Raw genomic sequence first — 22,274 nt, 5'->3', positions numbered from 1 at the left:
TCATTAACAAAAATTTAAAAAGGTTTTGATTTATATTTATCTTTGTATTTTAAAGGTAAGAGAGGAAACAGCTGAAATTTTAAAACGTCAGAATTTCAAATGGGAATATAGAGGAGTGATAAAAGTGAAGGGGAAAGAGCCAATGACTACATACTTTATAACAGGCATACAAGATGATAGTGATCCCCTGATTACTTCCCCTGTTACAATAAATGACCCAGCAATTATCTCCCCTGATCAAATAAACATTGAAAACGAGACAGACAAAGGTAAAAAGGTGGATATTCCTGCTGGTCAGGAAGAAACACCCTTGGAAAGGAAAACTGGCTCCATGATTTCACAAAGTGGGGCCTTCTTTGTTGAGAAAGGTATTTATGAGCAAAAAAATCAAGTATGTTTTAAATCAAATCATGGTTCCTTAGATAGTTTGCCTATAAGTAAACAGAGTATTGATGAGGAAGAAGAAGATGGCTATGTAGAAGATGATGAAGATGGTGACTCAAATGATGTTGTGTTTGAAGTAAGCAAAACAGAGGAAAGTGTAATTAAAGATGGAAAAGATGGTGGTATAGAAATTCAGGAAAGTTTGGAAAGAAAGCAGAATGATAGTAATGATAATGAACATAACATTGTGAAGAATGATTCACTGGATAGCAGAAATACTAAAGATGGAAGTGCAAATGATGTAAATGAGAAAGAACAAACCACTGAAAATTTGGACAAAGAATCTCAAGGTTCTGTTATAGCAAACTTAAATTATGGTATAGATAAACAGAAATTGAATAAGAATGAATCTGAAAATAATTCAGAAAAATGTAAAGCAGATGATGAAAATAGACTAAATTCATCTGAAACACAGGTAATTGATGAGAATAGGGCAGATATTGAGATTACTGAGGTAGTAATAGATACTGTTGTCGAAGTGAATCATGAACTTAAAGACACTGAACAGTCTCCTGGTGATGTAGATAAAACCATTGATATAAATGAAGATGATATTAAACCAGATTCAAAACTAAACATAAGTCATGAAGAAAATACAACTAAAATTTATGTTAATGGTGGTAATGAAGAAAAAACTGTTACTTCTAGAAAAGTTAATGATGCGGGTGATAAAACAGATACTAATGTGGAAAATGATAGTGATGTTAGACAAGTCACTAAGTGTATAATAAGTGTTAATCATAGTAATGAAATTGACATAGATAAGTTAGAAAAACCTGTACCAATTGTTAATGGTTGTGTATTGGGTCATCATTGAAGGTATCATGACAATTTTTTAGACAAAGTTCAGAAAAGTGATAAAAAGCATCCCATGACATGATAAGCTGTATTGTCACCTTAGTGCAATAACTGGTTAACTCCCAATTAAATGTAGAAGGACTTAACCCATTACTGCACCAAGGTAATGGTATGATAAAATAAAAGATGTTTTAAACTCTACACCTGATGTATGTTCTAGATTTACAATTTCTGTCATTTATTTTATGTTGGGAAGTTAAAACAGTTCTTCTTAATAATTAATAAATCTATCTGTATTTAAATGTTTGATTTAATTTTGATTTTAAAAATGAAAAAGGCCCACTTTTTATTGACTGGTTTGTCAGAAATTTTGGTTTGTTTTTTTAAACATGATTTTAGTTTTGATTATTTTCTAAATCTGTCTAAAGCTCACAGATTAACTAATTGACTCCTTATTAACAACTTTTCATATTGTTTGAAATTTTAGAAATTTGAATTTAAATGTTTTTATCATTGTTGAATAGAGACAGGCGATAAGGATTCAGTTAAAATTATGTTTTTAATACTAGATGATGTTTAGATATGTATGATTGTGAAATGTTGCCAAAAAATTTGTTATACCGTTGATATTTTCTTATGATGTGTTAAATTTATGAATACTCTGGCTTCTATTTATAATAATGTTATAGTAAGTAGTTAACCTTTTAAACATGTTTGTGTAAATCTAGTCTGTTATTATATCTCTTTTGTATATTTTTTTTATAATAAAAGTAGAATTTTTAAATTGCATTTTACATTTATACATGTATATATATTGGTATATTTAAATGGAGACTGTAATGTATAATTGATAAATTTTGTATTGATTCAGTTATATAGGACCAGTCACAGATTCTTAGTGTTGATTTTTTAAATCACTGATAGCCTCTTAATAAACGAACACTCATTTATCTTGCTTCTTCTTAATGCAATTATTTTGATTAAAGCATTCAATAAATACCTTGTCTGTTTCATAGAAAAAAGTTGAGCTTCTTTGATTGCTGCGGCGTTGTTATTGTGCAAAAACTTTTATGTTACCCTTTATTCTCACAATTTAAAAGTAATCAGCATGAAACTTAGAATACTTGCTTATGATGACAAGGTGCATTCGTTAGACAAGGGGCATGGACAAGGAGTTTTGTCCCTTTTTGACTTTTGAATTTTTCTCAGAATTGGTCATTGATAGTTGTTGTCCTGAACAGACAAGTGTTCATACTTCATGTGGTGATCTTGTTTTAAACTTTTACATTTGACATTTTAAAGCATGACAGTAACCATGACAAAAATTTTTATTGTTTTTTTCTCGGTTTTATTTTTTAGAGAGAACAAGACACAAATAAAGTATAACTTGGTTAAATTTGGCTTCAAGCACTCTTTTATTTTATACTTTCTGAAAAAGAATATCTCTGACAATCTTTTTAGTACATGTAGTTGGTTAAATGTTTTTCCATCTTTCTTTGACTTGTTCCATCTCATATTGAGCTCTCATTTATTGACAATATCTACAATATTTGGTTAAATATAATTGGTATAAAGGTACAGGTTCTGGTACCTTGCATCAATCTCTATACTCACAAAATTAATGGTGTTTAAGGTTGATCGGGTCAAAGCAACTAAAGATGTATCACAATATTGGTTCTCATTAATTAAGCTGAAAATTTATTTTTGAACATGTTTTGACAAAGTTAAGCTGCATCAAATAGGCATTTGTGATTATTCAACCTTGTCACTGATGTTCTGCTTTAAAAATGTATATACCAACATTTTAGTGACTTCCTAATTCCTAAGATATCTTAGAATTGCTTTCCATAAGATTTTCTATGGGTAGTTACAGACTTTGTAATACAGTCTTTAGGGAAGTGAATGAGAATCAAACAAATGCAGAAATGATGTTACTGCACTTCTATTGCAATTTTAATTGATGGCATTTTTTATAATTTTTTATGTCTCATTTACATTTTTATAGACACATCATCACCTTAGTGCAGTAACGGGTTAACTCCTTATATAATTTAATAGGAGTTAACCCATTACTGCACTAAGGTGCCAACATGTTATATGTCATTTTGTTTTCCGAGCCATTAATGATGTAATCTGTTTGTTTATGGTGTTCACAAGAAATTTATGATATATCACTCATGGATATTTGTTATTAAAAATTTGTACATAATCGTAAGACATTTTAAATAAGTGTAAACACATCATTCTAGTCAAGGTAGTTATGTCAAACATGGGGGTTGCGTTGGGTTGGGTAACCGTCAGTTTACTTTTTTCAAAGATGTATGCATATTTTTGTACTTCCCTTGTGCAATCTTTATTTGTTTAGCCAGTCCATCAAATCATTTTGTTTTTCACTTTTATACTATCACTTGAAAATGTACTCTTAAAGTCAAGTGAAAATCGTTACCCTACAGTAAAGCGAAAATCATATTTTTGTGCTATTCTTAGCCCAATTTGTTCGCTTTTCAATTTTGGGTCTTCTTGTCACAATTAGTATAATTATTCTGGAAAAAAGTGTGAGGAAATGATCTGAAATTTTGTAATTTGTATAGAAATACATCAAATGGAACATTAACCTCAAAAATTTATTTCCAGTCCAATCATAAACATATCAAAAAAAGCAAACTTGGGAAAATGCACTTAGACTTTTAAGAAAAGTAAAAACATTAGGAATTAAAGTTATCTGCGATTAGTGACTGATTTTGGAGTATTTATCAACATATTTCTACTGCATGACTAGGGCTTTTTTTGCAAATTTCAACTAAGTGTTAAATATTATTACTATTTTGTTCACTTCACAATATTTTACTTTTTAAAAATATTTTCATGAAAATTAGCATGAATCTGGAGGCATGCTGCTTTAAAAAGTTTGGAATATTTGATAATCTGACAGTTTTTATATATCTTTGTTAAGTACATGTAGTTTTTGTTAAAAAGCCTTTCATATACTTTTCTACTGTAAATATTTGTATTTATGTAAACTAGATTGTCAAGTAAATTTGAAACGCCCTGTTCAAAATCCTAGTCAGTAAAGTGTTTACCTCAATAAACTACAATGAATTATGTGTTAAATAAATGATAATTTGATAAAAAGTAATTAGACTGTTCAAAAAAATGTATAAAACACATGGTCAAAAATGATTGTGGAACAGCTTATTTACATGTACATATGCAACAAAATATTATTGTAGCACTAATATATAAAAGATTTTTATCAGTTTTGATAAATATGATAGAATTATAAGAAATTTTTATCTTAAGTATACAAAATATTGGGAATGACCCTCCCCCCTCCCTCCCCCCCAAAATGACAGCCAGGGGAGGTAATAATTGCTATGTGAAAAACATCTGTCACCTGTTTAATTAAAGTTGTGTTATTGATTTAATTAAACTTTACAGGACACAGCAACTTTTTAATTTACTAGTGTACTCTTTAGATGTATGTATGTAAGTAACATGTATTCATGTAAATATGTATGAAATATTCTCACATTTGCCATATAATAGCAGCATTTTTTTTCTCTTGTATATGAATTTGTTTTCTACAATTTAAAACCTGTGTATATTGTATTTGTTAAAGTTAGAGACCAAAATTGTTTCGTAATGCAACATTAAAGACTATAATAAATGTTCATCTTGTCTTGTTATAATTCTTATAATAGGCTTATTACAGAATAAAGAATATTTTGGGTTTTACCAGCCAAGCTGGTGGTACAAACAAACTTTTACAGTTACAACTTAGGAAAATAAGCACAACAGGTTGAGTAATCTTTTGTGAACAGTAGTGCACAGTGAAGCTATAACGGTAAAAGTTTTATTGTTGCAGAAGTTTAACTGGAAACCTAAATTTGCAGAGTCCAGAATAGCAACTATTGTCTGCCCTTACAATTCTAATCAAACTTCATAGAAATATTCACCACTATGAGAAGCATTGTCACATGCATAAAATAGGTCTCTAGGTTAAAGGTTAAGGTCACACTTAGATGTCATTGAAAAATGCTTGTTTGGAGCCACACTTTTACATTCACCAGGGAATAAGTGTAACTTGGCACAAATGTTCACCATTGTGAGGCTTATTGCGCACATAATTCAGGTCCCTACTACCAAAGTCAAGGTCACAAAGAGAGGTCAAAATTTGTGTACGTGGACCATTTAGTCATAATTCATTGATGGATTGTAACACAAATGATAACTATCATGACTACAATTGTGACACATGTAATTAAGGTTAATATTTGCAAGGTCAAGGTCACTAGAGATGTAAAAAAATATCCAGATATTGCCTAGAGCATATCTCCTATATGCATATCTATAATGCCGACATCTCTGTCACAGGCGTAGTTTGTGACAATGTTGCCCTTGTTATATCTAAGATCAGCATGTCTAAAAATAAATGTATTGATGTTAATAGTTAAAACAAGAATGTCCTTAAAGTCCAGTGGTTATTGACCCTATAAATACACTCAGAATGATTTGGGAAATGGTCCTGTCAACCAATTATAAAGTCATATGTTCAGTAAATGATTTGGGACATTTTCACTTCAACAGACAATTTTGCCATGTGCTAATATAAAGTATTTATCCTGTCACTTGTATCAATTTCGGCCCGATAACAAGGTGCCGTATATTTTTACTGATCTACGGCACTTGATCACGTGGTATGTATGTTTGCCGGACTATTTTTCAAGAAAAAATATAAAAAACTGTCGTTAAATCTTCTGTGTGTAGAATAACGAATTTTGGAAACGTTGATAAAACTTTGTTTGTTTATTTTATTTCACTCTATAATTTTTCAAGCGAAATAAAAATTATTAAAAGTGAAATAAATGTAAAACTTAACTAGTTTGCGATATTAAAATAGCGTACTTGATTTGATTGTTTTGCACGTGCTGTTTGGCGCTACATTGTGACGTCACGTAAACAATACTTTAAAGGTCTGTACAGCATTAACGACTGAATAAAAGATATTGGTGTTCGAATTCATTTTCTTAGTTAGACCATTTTCTTTCATTCTAGATAGTTTTCACAACAAAATTCGACAAAAAAATTGTTTTTATTTATCACATTTTTCAAACAAAATGGCGCCCTCAATGTGTAAATACACAGGGAGATAATAAGAACGGCGAGTGCATTGTTGTAGAATAATTAGGGCCTTCTTTGTTTATATAGAAACATTTGAATAGTGTGATTAAAGGTAGTTTGCCTAATAAAATTCTTTAAAAAAAACGGTGACAGGATAAATAGAATAATAGATTGGTGCCGTGGATGGAGAAAGTTTATCTGGCTCTGCTCCGGAATTTATTTGGTTCGCCTTCGGCTCACCCAATAAATTCCTCCGCCTCGCCAGATAAACTTTCTCCATCCACTGCACCAACCTATTATTCTCTATATATCAAGCCAATGAAAAATTATTCAGAAAAATTCTTACTCATTTGATTATTGGACCAGGTGCTCTTATACATGTATGCATTAATGAACCTGATATATGCAATTGTCACATCAACTGATTATTGCAACATGGGCTGTTTTATAAAACCAAAAAAGAATTATTTAGAAAATTATCTTATGGGCAATTAGAACGAGGGAAGATTGATTCAGGAAATCGTCACATCAACTGATGATTGTGCCACGTGCTAATGAGTTATAGGAATTATTTAGAAAATTGTCAACTCAAATGATTATTGAATCATTGTGCTTTAATGCCAGTCAGTAAGGAAATTGTCACATCAGCTGATTATTGAGCTATATGCCCTGAGCCTGTGAAGAATGATTTAGGAAATTGTCAGATCAGCTGATTATTGCTCCACATGTTACATGTGAAGAGTAAATGGGGACTGATTTATGTTGACTAAGAGTGTTTAACTTCAGCCTTTAGGTTTCAAACAAGGAGGAAATAATTAAAACTATATTATTTTGCACTTGCCTTTTATTTTGACAATTACATGAGTAAAAATCTTTAATTTCAAGAAATAGTCTTCAAAATACACGAATCATTTTCTTTATTATCACAATATACAGAATACATGTACCGTTATGTATATATCTACCAAATGTGAATCTATTGCCAAAATGTGAATCTATTGGGTATCAACTGTCAAGTTTATAAATTTGAATTTGACTGGCAATATTAGCATTCTGAGAAACTAGCCTTCATGATTGGACATATTTGTTGTAAAATGCATAAAAATTGTGGAATAAACTAAACAGTGTTAAAATGGAAAGGTCTTAATGCATAAAATGTTAACAGCAGCATATTTAGATTACAATTTACCAGAAGATGGTATTAAATTAATGATACATTAAACTGTCATTACTGAATTATTTCCATTCATACATGTAGAATAGCATGATTTGGGAATGACTACATACATGTAATGCTCAAAGTAATTGATTGAAATGAATGAAACTTTTCTATCATATCACATACCATTTCTGAGACACAGTGAGTGTATGTAAACCTATCAAAAATGCTACATATTCCCATAAGAATATATCATACATGTTTTCTATAAATGAAACTCGATGTAAGGAAAAGCTTACCAAAGTCAAGCAACATAATGGAAAACCTAATGTTCATGAAGTTAAAATCAAGTTTGTACCAGACTACCAGCATTTTAAGTACATAACAGTTTTCCATCATATAAATAACACTTGAATTATTTCTTTAATCCACAATATATGATTTGTTGGATGATCTAAGATCCTACGTAAAAAATTCATCAGACCAGCTGTTACAAAGTATCCTGATTCCTGAATGAATGAATGATTTTAATGCATAATCGACCATTCAAACCTTTGAAGTTACACATATTTACTAGTATTAGTAAATTCATTATGACACATTAATATATCCGCAAATCTTTAGTTGCACATGCCATAATAATGTTAATTGTATCACTTTTTTAATTAAAATCAGGCTGGCATAATGTAGCTTTACTATAAACACCTGTTAAATAACTATTTATCACAGCTCTTATCCACACATGACATTTCCCTGAACAATTAGTATCAATAACAAACTTATTATTACTTGACACAAATGTTGAAGTTTTGTCCGAGTCACTGTCTAAGCTCTGAAATAATATTTCATAATGTAAACTTTCAAATTTCATGTAAAATGTTGTCCACGGTATGTCCCACTTGACAGATAAGAACCGAGTCTTGTTTTCGTTTGAATCTTGTTTCCCTGAGTTATCAGCGTATGAAATATGACACGATACATTCTTCACTTTGGATGGATGCAATAAATTACCTGAATTATTAGCAGCTTTTTTCATTGCCAAACTTTCTGACAAAACCTCTTGTAATAAATCTGAAATATCACTCGAGTTGACCACTGTATCTTGATAGATGTGATATAACCAAGAGGGATCGTTACAGCACAGATGTGGAGGGACTTCAGTCTGATGAAGAATTGTCTCCCTTTTATCCTCTTCCAAATGAAACAGACCACCTGACTCAGCTGGCCAATCAGGATGTCCGATTGAATTTTCTTTAATCTGATTGGTCCATGCTTTATAAATCAAACCCATTCCATTAAGTTGTGAAAGAGTCTTATATGGAGTGTAATTTGAGGGATTTATGGCATATGGGAATAATTCAATTATAAAACAACCTGGATTTAAAAACATGCTTAAAATCAACAGCGATCCATGCATAGCTATCACACCTTTAGAGTGACTTGTGTAAGAAATGAGTTCTAATAAACTATATGACTCAAAGTTAAGGTTCATAACTTTGATACCAAATGTTCCTAAAATTTTCATAGTCAACTCCATCTCATTTATAATTTTTCTGTTTTCCTTCCTTGAAAACAGCACTATATATTCCTGAGAATTCAAAATGGATGGAATCGGCAAATGTTGTCTAAGATACGTTACTGTACTTTTTATATGACTACTTTGAACCCTACGATCCAATATTGGTCCTTGTGGACTTGCAAACCCATAGTCATACCAAGTGGTTGCCCTTGACAACCCGATAAAAATGGATCTAAAACATGTCATTTCGTTTCCTTGGAAATCCTGTTTTGACTTGATTTTAAATCTTGAAAAAACTTCATAAAATTGTTTTACTTCATCATCAACATCAAATTCATCGTCAAAAATGAAAAGCCGTACATCAAATGGATGGTTATTTTTCTCATACCTATTACCCATTGTTAAAAGTTTTAATGTGTGATGCAAAGGGATGATGTCATCATGAAACATGTGCATTAGATTGCCTGACAAAAATGGTTTAAACACTAATGTTGTTTCATTCACCCATTTAACTTTTATACTTGACAATGCAGAGCTTGGTAAACTGACAACTGTAGTCTCCATTCCATTATGATCTTTAACTGATGACAAATCAAGTGTTATAGAACCATGTTCTTCTATGACATTTTCAAATATGCTTGATTCATGTTTGAACATAACAAATTCATCAGCTTGGTTATTGTAACAAATATTTTCAAACTGGCATACTTGATTAAAACCATCATGACACCAAACAGAAGAATACACAGAAGAATGTTCCAAAATGTCTTGACCAGCTGTATCGATATCATCAGTCAATACAACTTCTTCAACAAAGTTACTTTTCACTTTTTCTTCATCCAGTTCACTTGACACTTCTTCTCCTCCCCCTGATTTGTTTTCATCCTCTGAAGATTCTTCAGTTCTCTCATTCCCTTCAATAATCTGATGCATACATCCTGGAGGGTCTTTAATGTTATCTAGATGATCCTTTAACTTATTGACCTGTAAAGAAAAAAAATACCAACAGGTTCATTTGTAAGAGGGGCTATCCAAAAATTTGTGGACTTTTTAAATATCTTTTGAACGTCAACGTGTATTTTAATGAAATTTTATCAGCATACATTGTAGAATCTTATGAACACGTTTTGAAACAAACAGTTAACTGTGTCAATAAATAATGATTTTATATTGCTTTTAAATAAGCATATACATGGCACCCGGCGCACGGTAGAAAGCGCAGTTAGTTATCATATATTTTTTGCTAAAAAACTACTAATTAACGTAGAAAACCCACTAAACATCACATATTTCTTCTATGATGTCATTTAAATTCTTTAAAATTATGGACGTCATTTCCGTTAATTTTTGTTGAAATCACCAGAAACGCCAGACAACGATATTGTTTACAATGGGAAAATGACAGACACGTAGAAATTAGAAAATAGCATGATCATAAATTGATAAAATTTTGTTGTAATTTGGGAATGACACTAACAAAAACATTTGAAAAAAAAACAGGAGGCAAACAGAGAAAATAAAATTTCATTATCATTAGTGTTTAAGTGGCATAAAAAATTTAGTGATGGACATTACTTTGTTTTACATGTGTTCATGTAAATTAAATATTGTTTTAATATAAGAAGCTACTACTATGAATTTTTCTGTGTTTATTTGTTATCTATTCTTCTAAGCAGTGTAAGAATTTCAAATCAATATCTCAAATATATTTTACACAACAAAGAAAGTCAATGAATTTTTGGATAACCCCTCGTATGTAATCATGTAGAATTTAATATATACAAAACTATTCAACTAGTGCACTGAAAGAGACAAGTCAACTAAAAACTGGAAATATTTTAGCAGTTGGCATGTTACATATGCAGTTGTAAGTTATCTAGTTAGCATTCAGAAAATAAAGACGCCATTGATAATTAAAAACTTTAACAAACAATGTCTGTTATTGCCCAAAATGAACTGGAGTTTTGCATAATACAATCGGGATAAAACTGTTCATCCTTTTTATGGAAAAAATCAGCTGATCTTAGTTTGCACAGATTATATGGATATATTAAGTAGGGCGAATGTTAATATAACTATCTTACCTCTGCATTTAATTCCATGATCTGTTTCACCAGGGTAGCGATCACTGCCATGGCAACCATATGACCTAACATGTGAAGTGATGGCATCTTGTTATAATCTTTCAGCTGTAAAACAGTTTAAGAAAATGATAATCTGCATTTTCAAACTTAATTTTTCACTGTAGATATGGCTAACTAATTAAGTGTCATTTGTGTGTCAAGGTTCAGAACTGTTCACTATTTAGGGGAGATAATGTGATAATTAAGTCGGAAGAGCCAGGGTACTGTATTCTGAGGGTCCCTGGGTCAAGCCCTTGTCAGGCTGCACATTTTTCTCACCCTGTGACATTTAGCGCCCAACAGGGGATCGTGATGGTATAACTATAAGCTCTGAGTCCAATTTCACATTGTTCTCTTTACCCATTAGAAATTTGAGGATGAATTTCAATATAGCGGGTGAGTATGTCATGGTTCAGAACTGTTCACTATTTAGGGGAGATAATGTGTAAGCTGCCAGATATCTCAGTCGGTAGAGCCACGATACAGTTAGTGCAACTAATAGTACTACGTGACAAGATATTGTGCTATTTTGTGTCTGGCCAATATGTTATCTCAACGTTGAAATATTAAAAAAGGAGCGAGATTCTGACCCAGCACGAAAATATCTAGCTTTGGCACGTCAATATACATTTTTTATTTGGACTACAGTAGTCAGTACGGTATTCCGAATTACAGACAGGGCGGACCATGAGACAGGGCGGACCGTGACTCGTGACTAGGCGGACCACATTTTTGGACAAGGCGAACCGTCACTCGAGACGAGGCTGACCGTGATATTTATTTAAAGTATTTATATGTGGACTAATGTAATAAACATCAATAATTTAATAATTTTATTACATTAACCCACATTTAAACCTTTTTTAAATCAAGGTCCGCCTCGTCTCGAGTGACTGTCCGCCGTGTCCCAAAATACGGTCCGCCTAGTCTCTAGTTACGGTCCGCCCTGGTACGGTCCGCCCTGTCTCACGGTCCGCCCTGTCCTGCAGGCGGTATTTTGAGGGTCCAAGGTTCAAGTCCGGGTCAGGTTGCACATATTTCTCACTCAGTGACTCTGTGACATAGTTATACTTTATTGAATGAGGTAAATGTTGCACCTTTTTGGTATCGACATGATGAATATTGAATATGCAACAAATGAAATCTTCAAAACAAAATTTATTAAGTCTGCTCTGTGCCTTTTATCTATCTATCTCTGGATACTGCCAAACCCTCTTTTCAACATATTTATGGCATACAGGCGTTATTATTACGAAATCAATATAAAGTATACATTCAAAATACATACAATTACCTCGAACACGTACCGATTTTTGACGTACACCTCCTTTTGGGAGAGCATAATTTAAAGTCACGTGACAAATATAGATTTAGGTCATCATACACTAATAAATTTCAAGACTACACACCACTAAATGATTTCCTTCTTCTAAACAGGATTGAAAAATCTAGCTAGACTCCAATAATTTAGAGGAGTCATGGTTGAATAAAGAACAATATAATAATGAAACTGTTCCAGCTGATCTTGGCTACAAAGGTTTTGCATTGAAAGACTCAAATCTAACGGTACTGAGTGCTTATTTTAAGTTATCTCTGCAAACTGTCACCCACAACTAGGGACGTAAATTGAATACATGTATATTAAATAAGTTTATATTAAAAGATAAATGTGTATTAACTTTTCCTGTCACAACATACCCTACAATCTTCATGATATGCAGTCTTCAATCATGATCCATATCATTCCAGAGAAAGGCCTCATGCGAGACCGAAATTTGCTTAAAAGTTAAATTGTCAAAACTTCATTTCTTTACACAGAAATATTCGGTTTTCTCTTTTACACTATTATATATCAATACTGTTTTCAACTCCTCATTGAAAGTGTACCGAGTATAATGGGATTGTAAGAACAAAGAAAAAGTTCCAAAACCAAGCAATAATAAAATTTGTAAAATTAAACGTCGCTCCTTTTAAGTTGTTTAAATTGTTTATTTTTCTCTTTATTTGTGTCTATGAGGGTTGGTCAATATGTATTTTAATATGAGGTATATTTTTAATAAAGCTAATTTGTTTAATAACTATAAATTGCTTCAAAAGCATCTGATTTCAAATGATACAAAATTCACGTATGTACTGTAAGCAACCGATTAAGAATTTTATTCACATTTAAAAATACCTTACACATGTAACTACTCTCGGCAAAATAAAAAAACTTTACATGGACTTAAAATGGGCATATTTCAATTTCTTATTGGTGTATCCAGATAACTCTGATTTTACATTTTATTCCTTTGAGATTTTGCTTCGATTTACTCACATTTTTGTCGATCGAACCAAAAGAAACAATTTATACACTAACAAATTCTGAACTAGGGGTCCAAATAAAAATCCAGGAATGAAAGGCGATAATAAACGAGACTTTTGAGATTCTGAATCTTTGAACTAAAACCAATATTGTTTATCAGAACAACCCAGTTACATGTGCGGCCTCCGGAACTGGCAATACACGCTGGAATTCTAATCCTCATGGAGTGAAGGTAACGTTTGATTAGGAGATTAGGCAGGGTTCGCCATTCCACCTGCAATGCCCATGCGAGGTCGTTAACGTTGTCTATCTGGTGATTTGTCATCGAAGCAAAATCTCAAAGAAATAAAATGTAATCAGAGTTATCCGGATACACCAATAAGAAATTAATATGCCCATTTTTAGACCATGTAAAGTTTTTTATTTTGCTGAGTGTATTTCAATAATTTGTCCTGCGTGATTTGTGTAATGGGTTTACCCCGCTTTGAATTTGGATCAGTCCATTCCTTCAAAGTTTTAAAAGGCATTTCAATCATGATTAAAAACGAGATATTGAGCAACAAAAAGTAAAGATCCTGATCAGATGGCATTGATGTTCCGACTGGCCTCCTGACTCTATATAAGTGGCTTACCACTTTCAGTTCAGAAGGATTAGGGCTTAAACATTTCTTGAATGTAACCCAGGTGAAATCATTGACTTGGTCTCTAAATGACCTGTAAACAATGAATAAGAAACTGTGTCTGACCTTTAGCGTGTTCAACTACTTGTATATGGTTAAACAATCTTATTTCAGGTTAAACCAATTTATATGCAGTATTATTGACCTGTAGCATAAACCAGAAGACCAGAAAAGAGTAAATGTTTTCCTCTTGTAAATTAAGAGATTGAACAGTTGTGCAAGAGTTCTCTCCCTTACAACAAGCATAAATCAATTTCATTTCAAAATAGAAAATCTTGCATTCTAAATAGTTACCCATTATCTAAAATATTGCCGAACTTATATCTAATCTATGATAGAAAGGATGAAGTATGTGAACCTTGTATGAAAGTTTAACCACCCCTTTTTGGGGGGTATTTGAAACTGAAATCCTTCAATCTTTAAATGAACTACTCCAAATTAAAAGCTGGGCGGATCCATTAAGAAATTCAGCCGGTTACTCTTTTCATACCTATGGTAACATTTTAACTAATTAGAACATTTATGGTAATTTTGTATCAAAATTCAAGAAATCTGGTGGCATTTTGCTTGAGGAAATTTACCAACTATTTCCTCCAAATCTTTATGTCTACATTTTTTATTAATGCAATGACGGACACTATTAAAACTTTTAGCAACGAAGTAATGTCCATTACATTTGGATAATTAAAAATCTGGTATTCATATTTCATACACTATCAAAACGACATCCTTGTAACTACGGGTAATTGTTGAAGAAATTTGGAAGTGTTTTTTAATTTCCTTTGCTAATTCTATTTGTGCCCAACTTTGATTGCCATGGCAGTCGCAAGGAAAAACTTTGGAAATCTTTTACATAAGGGTAGGAATGCATAGAGTTTAGATATTTGGCATGAGACCTTATTTTGTGGATCACTACCAAAATTAGTCGAAATTTTGTCCCTTCAATAATGCAATACGCGTAGCAATTTAATATATCAACGCAAAAGGCTATCATTGCAATATTTTGCTCATGCAAAGTTGACATGGTGATTGATGAAAATACTTCAAGAGATTCAATATCATACACAATACTGCACACGTGCGGTTTGTCAAGCAAAATGTACACATGACGTGCATGTATTTATATTTGAAACATAAGTTAGGTTTTGATCGACTTTTCAACTAAAAAGGGATTTCAGTTAAACAGATCTAGAAGTGCTCGAGGTATAAAAATTCCTTGTTGGCCACCAAGATTTGAATTTTTATGGTACAATTATATCAATACGTAACCCTTCTTATGCATACAAATTGGCATTTTATATTACAACACAATATTTAAGTTCCAATCGTCGACATTATTATTATTATTGTAAGGTTGGATGTTTTGTACACAATATTTTAAACAGAATCATGCACCATGGTTATTATGTCTTTCTTTATACAATGTATGAAATGATGGATATCGTTTTTAAGAGTTTGCACAGTTGTGTGAAAATATTCATTTCTGTTTTTACACCAATCGTTTAAATGTCAGGATTTTTCGTAGTCAAGTTCAAAAATGTGATTTCTATTGCCTGGCCATGATTTCTACATTTTATATAATTCCAAGACAGTTACATACTGTTACTAGCAAAACATTTTAAGATTTTTTTGTTTCAATTGTATCTATTTGCCGTATTGTTAAATTTTGCACCATAGGACTATTTCATGTCAAAATTTAAATTACTTAAAAAAACTTAAAAGAAACAAGCTACAAAAACATAACATTCATTAACATTTATTGCATACGTTTCGACTAGATGCCTTCATCAGTCAAAAAACTAATTTTTTAAATATTTGTGGTTGATTTTCTTGAGATGCCATTGTATGGTATAAAAACTCCGACCTATTTTAACCGAAAAGGGGCCCTAAGTACAATAAATTACACACTTTCTTTAAACACGAGACAAATGTCCAAACTCACTTAGGGAGATACACAATCGATGACTAATGTTCAAAATAACATATATATCCGTATAATCTACGAAGAAAATAACCTTCAAATTACATTCCATTAAGGATATTTTGATATTGACCGTCTTAAATGTTTTACGAGAAAGTATGGTGCAAAGAAATCTGCTGTAGATAATCCAAACATTATTGTTTTAAGTCTGTTGTCAATATTACAAAACTCTGGTATCACAGTGTATTATGTTTTGCATACGAGCTGTCAGAACTTTATTGGATTGGACAAGTAATTGTAAATATATAGGAATATAGATATAATTATTAAGTGAAATTTTACTATTTGAGATGACAGAACAAAACTTGTTTAATTGTATTTCATACAAAAATATGGATTTTATCTAATACGACTTGAATATCTGAAGGTTTGATGTCATGACGATTTTATTAAGGCGTATCAATATTGATATTAGTTTCTTATAATCGTATGAAGAACACATAATATTTTAATGGAATCTTATTATATTTTAAAAACTTAGAATAATCTAATTCATTATTTGAAAAGAACACATATACATGTAATTATGTACATCAGAAGCATGATATTTGATAATAATCATTCGTTTTTTAATATTTATATTTAATAACATTGTACGAGTAGATAAATTATATAGTCTTGGTCATACCAAACATAATTAAAAATAAAAATAAATAAATACATTGAAAACATTCCGTTTATGTTCACACAAAATCATTGATGATTTTTCCTTTTTTTTTTAAAGTAACACTATTTTGTCATAAAGGCCCATTATGCACCAGATATGTTTTTATTTTTATTTCCCCAAATCTTTTTTTATTTTCGGTGTCCTGTTACAGTTTCCATAAAGAAAACTTTTGATGTGTCTTTAAGCTTATATGTCTAAGATGTTGTATACACACTAAAACAGAATTGTCAAATTCATATTTCTGTTAATACTTGTAGTTGAAAAGAACATTGTTTTTCAAAGTTTCCGGATAAATACGAGTATCATGCATGTTTACGGGTTATGTAACATATTTTCTTTATTTTCTTCTAAAAAAAAAAGATTTTTATATGAATATAATACCTCTTATACAAAGCATATTTTGTTTCCATCAGGACGCCTAAGGCAGTCGTCACAACGACCAACCACACCATTGTGGAAGCAGACCCTGGTTACAGGAATTGTCATCTTTCCGCTCGATCTTGTTATATCAACACTTGCTGTAAGTATTTGAACATTACACAGCTTCTTTTCTCTCAGTCAGTCTTTTCGAACATTGCATTGCTTCTTTTCTCTCGATTAAGTTATAATAACACTTGCTGTAAGTTTTTCTAACATAACATTGTTAATTTTCTCTTGATCATGTTATAACAACACTTGCTGTAAGACTTTTGGACATTGCATTGTTTCTTTTCTCTAAATCATGTCATAACAAATCTTGGTGTAAGTCTTTTGAAGAATGCATTGCTTCTTTCCTCTCGATCATGTTATAACAACTATTGCTTTAAGTCTTTTGGATATTGCATTGCTTCTTTTCTCTCGCCAAGGCTTTAACAACTTTTGCTGTAAGTCTTTTGAATGTTGCACTGCTCCTTTCCTCTCGATCAGGTTATATCAACTTTTGCTGAAAGTCTTTTGAACATTGCATTGTTTCTTTCCTATCAAACATGTTATAACAACTCTTGCTGTAACCCTTTTGAACATTGCATTACTTCTTTCCTCTCGATCATGTTATAAAAGCACTTGCTTTAAGTCTTTTGAGCATTGCATTGTTTCTTTTCTCTCGCTCATGTTATAACAACTTTTCTGTAAGTCTTTTGAACATTGCATTGTTTCTTTCCTCTCGATCAGGTTATATCAACTTTTGTTAAAAGTCTTTTGGATATTGCATTGCTTCTTACCTCTCAAACATGTTAAAACCATTTTTGCTGTACGTCTTTTGATCATTGTCTTTTGGACATTGCATTGTTTCTTCTCTTTTCCTAGTTTTAACAACTCTTGCTGTAACCCTTTTGAACATTGCACTGCTTCTTTCCTCTCGATCAGGTTATATCAACTTTTGTTAAAAGTCTTTTGGACATTGCATTGCTTCTTACCTCTAAAACATGTTAAAACAATTTTTGCTGTACGTCTTTTGATCATTGCAATGTTTCTTATCTCTCGATCAGGTTAAAACAACACTTGCTTTAAGTCTTTTGAGCATTGCTCTCCATCAGGTTAAAACAACACTTGCTGTAAGTCTTTTGAACATTGCATTGCTTCTTTTTCTCTCGATCATGTTATAACAACTTTTGCTTTAAGTCTTTTGAGCATTGCTCTCCATCAGGTTAAAACAACACTTGCTGTAAGTCTTTTGAACATTGCATTGCTTCTTTTCTCTCGATCATGTTACAACAACACTTGCAATAAGTCTTTTGGACATTGTATTGTTTCTTTTCTCTCGCATATGTTATAACAACTTTTGCTGTAAGTCTTTTGAGCATTGCTCTCCATCAGGTTAAAACAACACTTGCTGTAAGTCTTTTGAACATTGCATTGCTTCTTTTCTCTCGATCATGTTATAACAACACTTGCTTTAAGTCTTTTGAGCATTGCTCTCCATCAGGTTAAAACAACACTTGCTTTAAGTCTTTTGAACATTGCATTGCTTCCTTTCTCTCAATAATGTTATAACAATACTTGCTGTCAGTCTTTTGAACATTGCATTGCTTCTTTTCTCTCGATCATGTTATAAAACTCTTGCAATGCTTCTTTGTACGCAAACTAGGTTTATATGGCAAACTTCAAGGAAATATTTTAGCACATTAGGTTGAAAGAATAACTTTAAATTTTTTCTTTCGCTCTAAATTTGAGACGAAAACTCGACTAAAAGAGCTAGTTTGATGCTGCTTTATTTGCAATTTTAGACCTTATTGGAAAATAAATTGTTTTGAATAATTGAAAATCAATTATAGTTACATCGTGATTAATCAATAATTATAATTCATATATTATAGTAATTATACTATTAATGAATATATCAAATTTGATAATTTGACATAAAATTAATATTCATCATAGAATATGTTAAGTGACTCCCATCTTAACTTAAATGGGAGAGCATAATATTTGTAAATTAGAAGTCACTTGTCCAATACTTGTGCGACGTGATTTTTTTCCATGATTCAGACAAGGAGTCTAATAGCTATTTTTCTCTCATCGCTGTGAGATTCAAAGTCGGTCACATCATCAAATGCGGAGGAATTTGTAGTGGGTTGCAGTATCCAGGAAAGCCGAAATTGTGTTGAAATCATGGTAAAATTCAGACAAGGAAAAAAGATAAGAGACAGCTGTCAAAATTTCTACAAACTATATCCCGGTTTCTTAGCTTGTTTGTAATGCTTTTATTGATAAATATTGGATACATCTTTAGCCTGTGGTAAAGGGGGTGGGGAGAGATATATCACTTTCCATAATCTCACTGACACTGGGAAGCTGAATGATACTTCAGCTGTTGCTTTCGGGCATAAGTGATGCTCTAGCAGACTTAATTTGTAATACTTCGTGTTTCTATGATTCCCTCATGAATTGAATCTCTACTTCTCAGATAAAAATATCTAATCGGATACTTCTGTTGAACGTAGAAGAAAAAGCTTTCAAAACTGCTTTTAGGAAAACCATTTTCTTCTATCTTTAATGTTGTATTTTTATACCTCTTCAAAAACAAGTTACATGGGTTAACTCATTACTAGCGAGAATAACGCATCGATATTTTTTGCGTATAAAGATCTGGAGAAAGGTTGATCCCTCGAAAGCTTTAATCACAACAAAATTACATGAAAATTGCACACAGTTTGATTGAGTCTGTACATAAGGGATAATGAAAAATGCAACATACTTCATGCCCTCTAGCACCGGTTTTAGCATTTATTTTCTATTTTCAACACTTAAAAGTGCTGGAATCAATTATCTCGAAGGACCAACACTGGAGTGAAGTACAAATAAGTAAGCGTAATAAAGAAATATAACCTTACCATTGGTTAATAGATATCCCCGAACCGGATGTAAATTTTAATGAATTGCAATGTAGTCAGCAATCTGTTCAATCAAAATTTTGATTTTCATTTATTTGTTAATACAATGTACATTTGTTGCATTTGCACTGGTCATTTTTTTGTAACTTTTGAAAATTTCTAGATCTGGTAAGACAGCATAATTATATCAATTAAATATACACTGTACGAGTACATGATACCTATAAATTTTATAGATAACGTAACAAAAGATATAATTTCTGATAAGTAATGTTTTGCAGTCTACAGATGGCACTGAATAATTAACTTGTCTATGCGATGAATTTTAGATAAATTCCCTGAAGCTATGTGATTCAAAAAGTTTGTAGCTTACATGATTAAGAAAACGAAAATACTCAATCAATATCGAATGTTAGAGGTGCAGATACATTGCCTTGACTCGAGAAATAATAATATGATTGTTCTTTTTCGCAAAATTTGATGCAAAATTCTGATTCTCATTTTTTTTACGTATAGCTGACATTTCAATAAAAGGTTAATTAATATGATGGTCTCATTGGCTTCGGTCTACATATTATTAATTAATTAAATGCAGTTTAGAAACACGATTTCAAAACTATACTTCATCATTTGGCAACTTTTAAGGCATGTTTGGTGAAAAGCTCCTAGACCGAACTTTCTGTAGTAAAAGGCATTCTTATCGTAGCAATGCATTTATGGCTTTGAAAAACATTAATGATTTAATTAAACAAAACTGAACATTAAACATCATTGTATATGTCATTTCATACTTTTTCTATTTTTTCAGACGTTAATATACCTGAACAGAGCATTTTGAAATAGTAATGTCATGTACAAGAAATGACAAGATACTCAATATTGCCCTGAGGCATACAATCAGTAAAGGTAGAAAATGTGTAATTTAATGTAACTGCAAAACTTTCCACGTTCAATATTGATACAAATTGAATATGTAAATATAAATAAAAGTACAGATATCGTAAAACATTTTATTCAATACGGTTGGCTAATTTCATCTTGTTTGTTTATAATATATTACTAAAGTTACCATGTAAGTTGTACATCATTTTGACCTTGAAGTCTTCTCACGTGATATTTATGCAATCTATTGATGAGGGATATCTGACTCACGGCTGGATGGTAGTCGGCTAGGTTTTAAGCTGTGTCTCTTTTGAAAAGTGATTGATCTTTAAAAGGGCATACTTTTGAAAAGTTTAAAGCTTATAATTAAAGTGTTTGAAATTTGAAAGGGTAAAACATATATAGGGTAAGTATATACGTATAGAAACATTCATTTGGCAGTATTTTTTTTAGCATTTTAATAGAATTAAAACATACTAGTTTCAATCATATGATGCAAACTTAGTTTCATTTAAATGTAATGGATATATTACTTAACCAAGTCTTTTATGGGCTTAATTTGAAATGGATATACCTATGGAATAACTTCGTTTGAAGGGAATATTTTCTATACAAATTGTATTACTCTTGGTAATGTGAAACTATGGTAACTTATGAAAATGAATCCACTAAGAATATCTCAGTTCATGAACTCAAACTCGGATAAGTTTTATTCTTCATACAAGGTATGATATAAACATTTTATTTTCTTTGATATAAAAATAATCAATTGATTCAAAGACATTGCAAATTCAATGTATGTGTATTATACGATATACATGTCTGTTATCGGATTTAAAGTTAAATCAACTATTTTTCCAAAACAATGAATAATGATTGATATATTAATTTTTTTTTCAAATATTTGTAATCTTGTTTAATATTTTGTTATGATATTTACGATTTCTTTCAGGAGATAAACTTACATAATGTTACATACTAGAATAATCTTAAACAAATTCAGTTTAGCCAAAAACAACATTAGAAATTAATTTTGTTTTTAAGCTTGTGGGCTTAAGTATACCGATCACATTTGATAAAGAAAATTTGATTTTGAGTAACCGTATTATTGAACTCATTATTTTGTTAAATTAGAAAATTTAGTGGATTAAGAAAGCTCGATACGCCAATCCACTTTGTTTTACTGGAATGCACAGAAATTGGCTTCATATTAAAACTATTTAAGAAATGAATTGTACTTGTATGTCTATTGTTTAGTGGGTAATATGCTGTACAGTTAACATG

General features: G+C 31.3%; 3 protein-coding genes across 10 annotated transcripts in view; 2 read left to right on the top strand and 1 right to left on the bottom strand.

Annotated features, from left to right (window-relative positions):
* The window catches only part of LOC132723392 (adenylate cyclase type 2-like), a 74,614-nt gene extending 70,408 nt beyond the window's left edge, over positions 1–4,206 (top strand). For all 6 annotated transcript variants that reach the window (XM_060708102.1, XM_060708100.1, XM_060708106.1 and 3 more), the window contains one exon: positions 61–4,206. In XM_060708102.1, the coding sequence (XP_060564085.1) occupies positions 61–1,261 (1,201 nt within the window). In that variant the 3' untranslated portion in view covers positions 1,262–4,206. The remainder of the gene's footprint in view (positions 1–60) is intronic.
* A 2,983-nt stretch (positions 4,207–7,189) lies between these two features.
* On the bottom strand, positions 7,190–12,499 carry LOC132723390 (protein O-linked-mannose beta-1,4-N-acetylglucosaminyltransferase 2-like). The gene is made up of 3 exons (XM_060708099.1): positions 12,453–12,499; positions 11,126–11,230; positions 7,190–10,025 (listed from the first exon to the last, which is right to left on the bottom strand). The coding sequence occupies exons 2-3, from the start codon at positions 11,210–11,212 to the stop codon at positions 8,184–8,186; spliced, it is 1,929 nt and encodes a 642-aa protein (XP_060564082.1). The 5' UTR covers positions 11,213–11,230; positions 12,453–12,499; the 3' UTR covers positions 7,190–8,183.
* A 4,714-nt stretch (positions 12,500–17,213) lies between these two features.
* The window catches only part of LOC132723389 (synaptic vesicle membrane protein VAT-1 homolog-like), a 38,409-nt gene continuing 33,348 nt past the window's right edge, over positions 17,214–22,274 (top strand). Inside the window, exon 1 of one of the 3 annotated variants that reach the window (XM_060708098.1) lies at positions 17,214–17,317. Coding sequence is in view for 1 of the 3 variants with exons in the window: in XM_060708094.1 (XP_060564077.1) it covers positions 21,644–21,715 (72 nt within the window). In the remaining 2 variants the exon portion in view is untranslated. Of the gene's footprint in view, positions 17,318–21,236; positions 21,397–21,634; positions 21,716–22,274 lie in introns of those variants that run through there. The other 2 variants (XM_060708095.1, XM_060708094.1) reach the window with 2 other exon arrangements.

Source organism: Ruditapes philippinarum, unplaced genomic scaffold (assembly GCF_026571515.1).
Source record: "Ruditapes philippinarum isolate M1 unplaced genomic scaffold, ASM2657151v2 ctg800_1_1_1_1, whole genome shotgun sequence".
Classification (NCBI taxonomy): Eukaryota; Metazoa; Mollusca; class Bivalvia; order Venerida; family Veneridae; genus Ruditapes; species Ruditapes philippinarum.
Note: the sequence above shows the minus strand (reverse complement) of the source record. Positions and strands in the feature narration are given on the sequence as shown.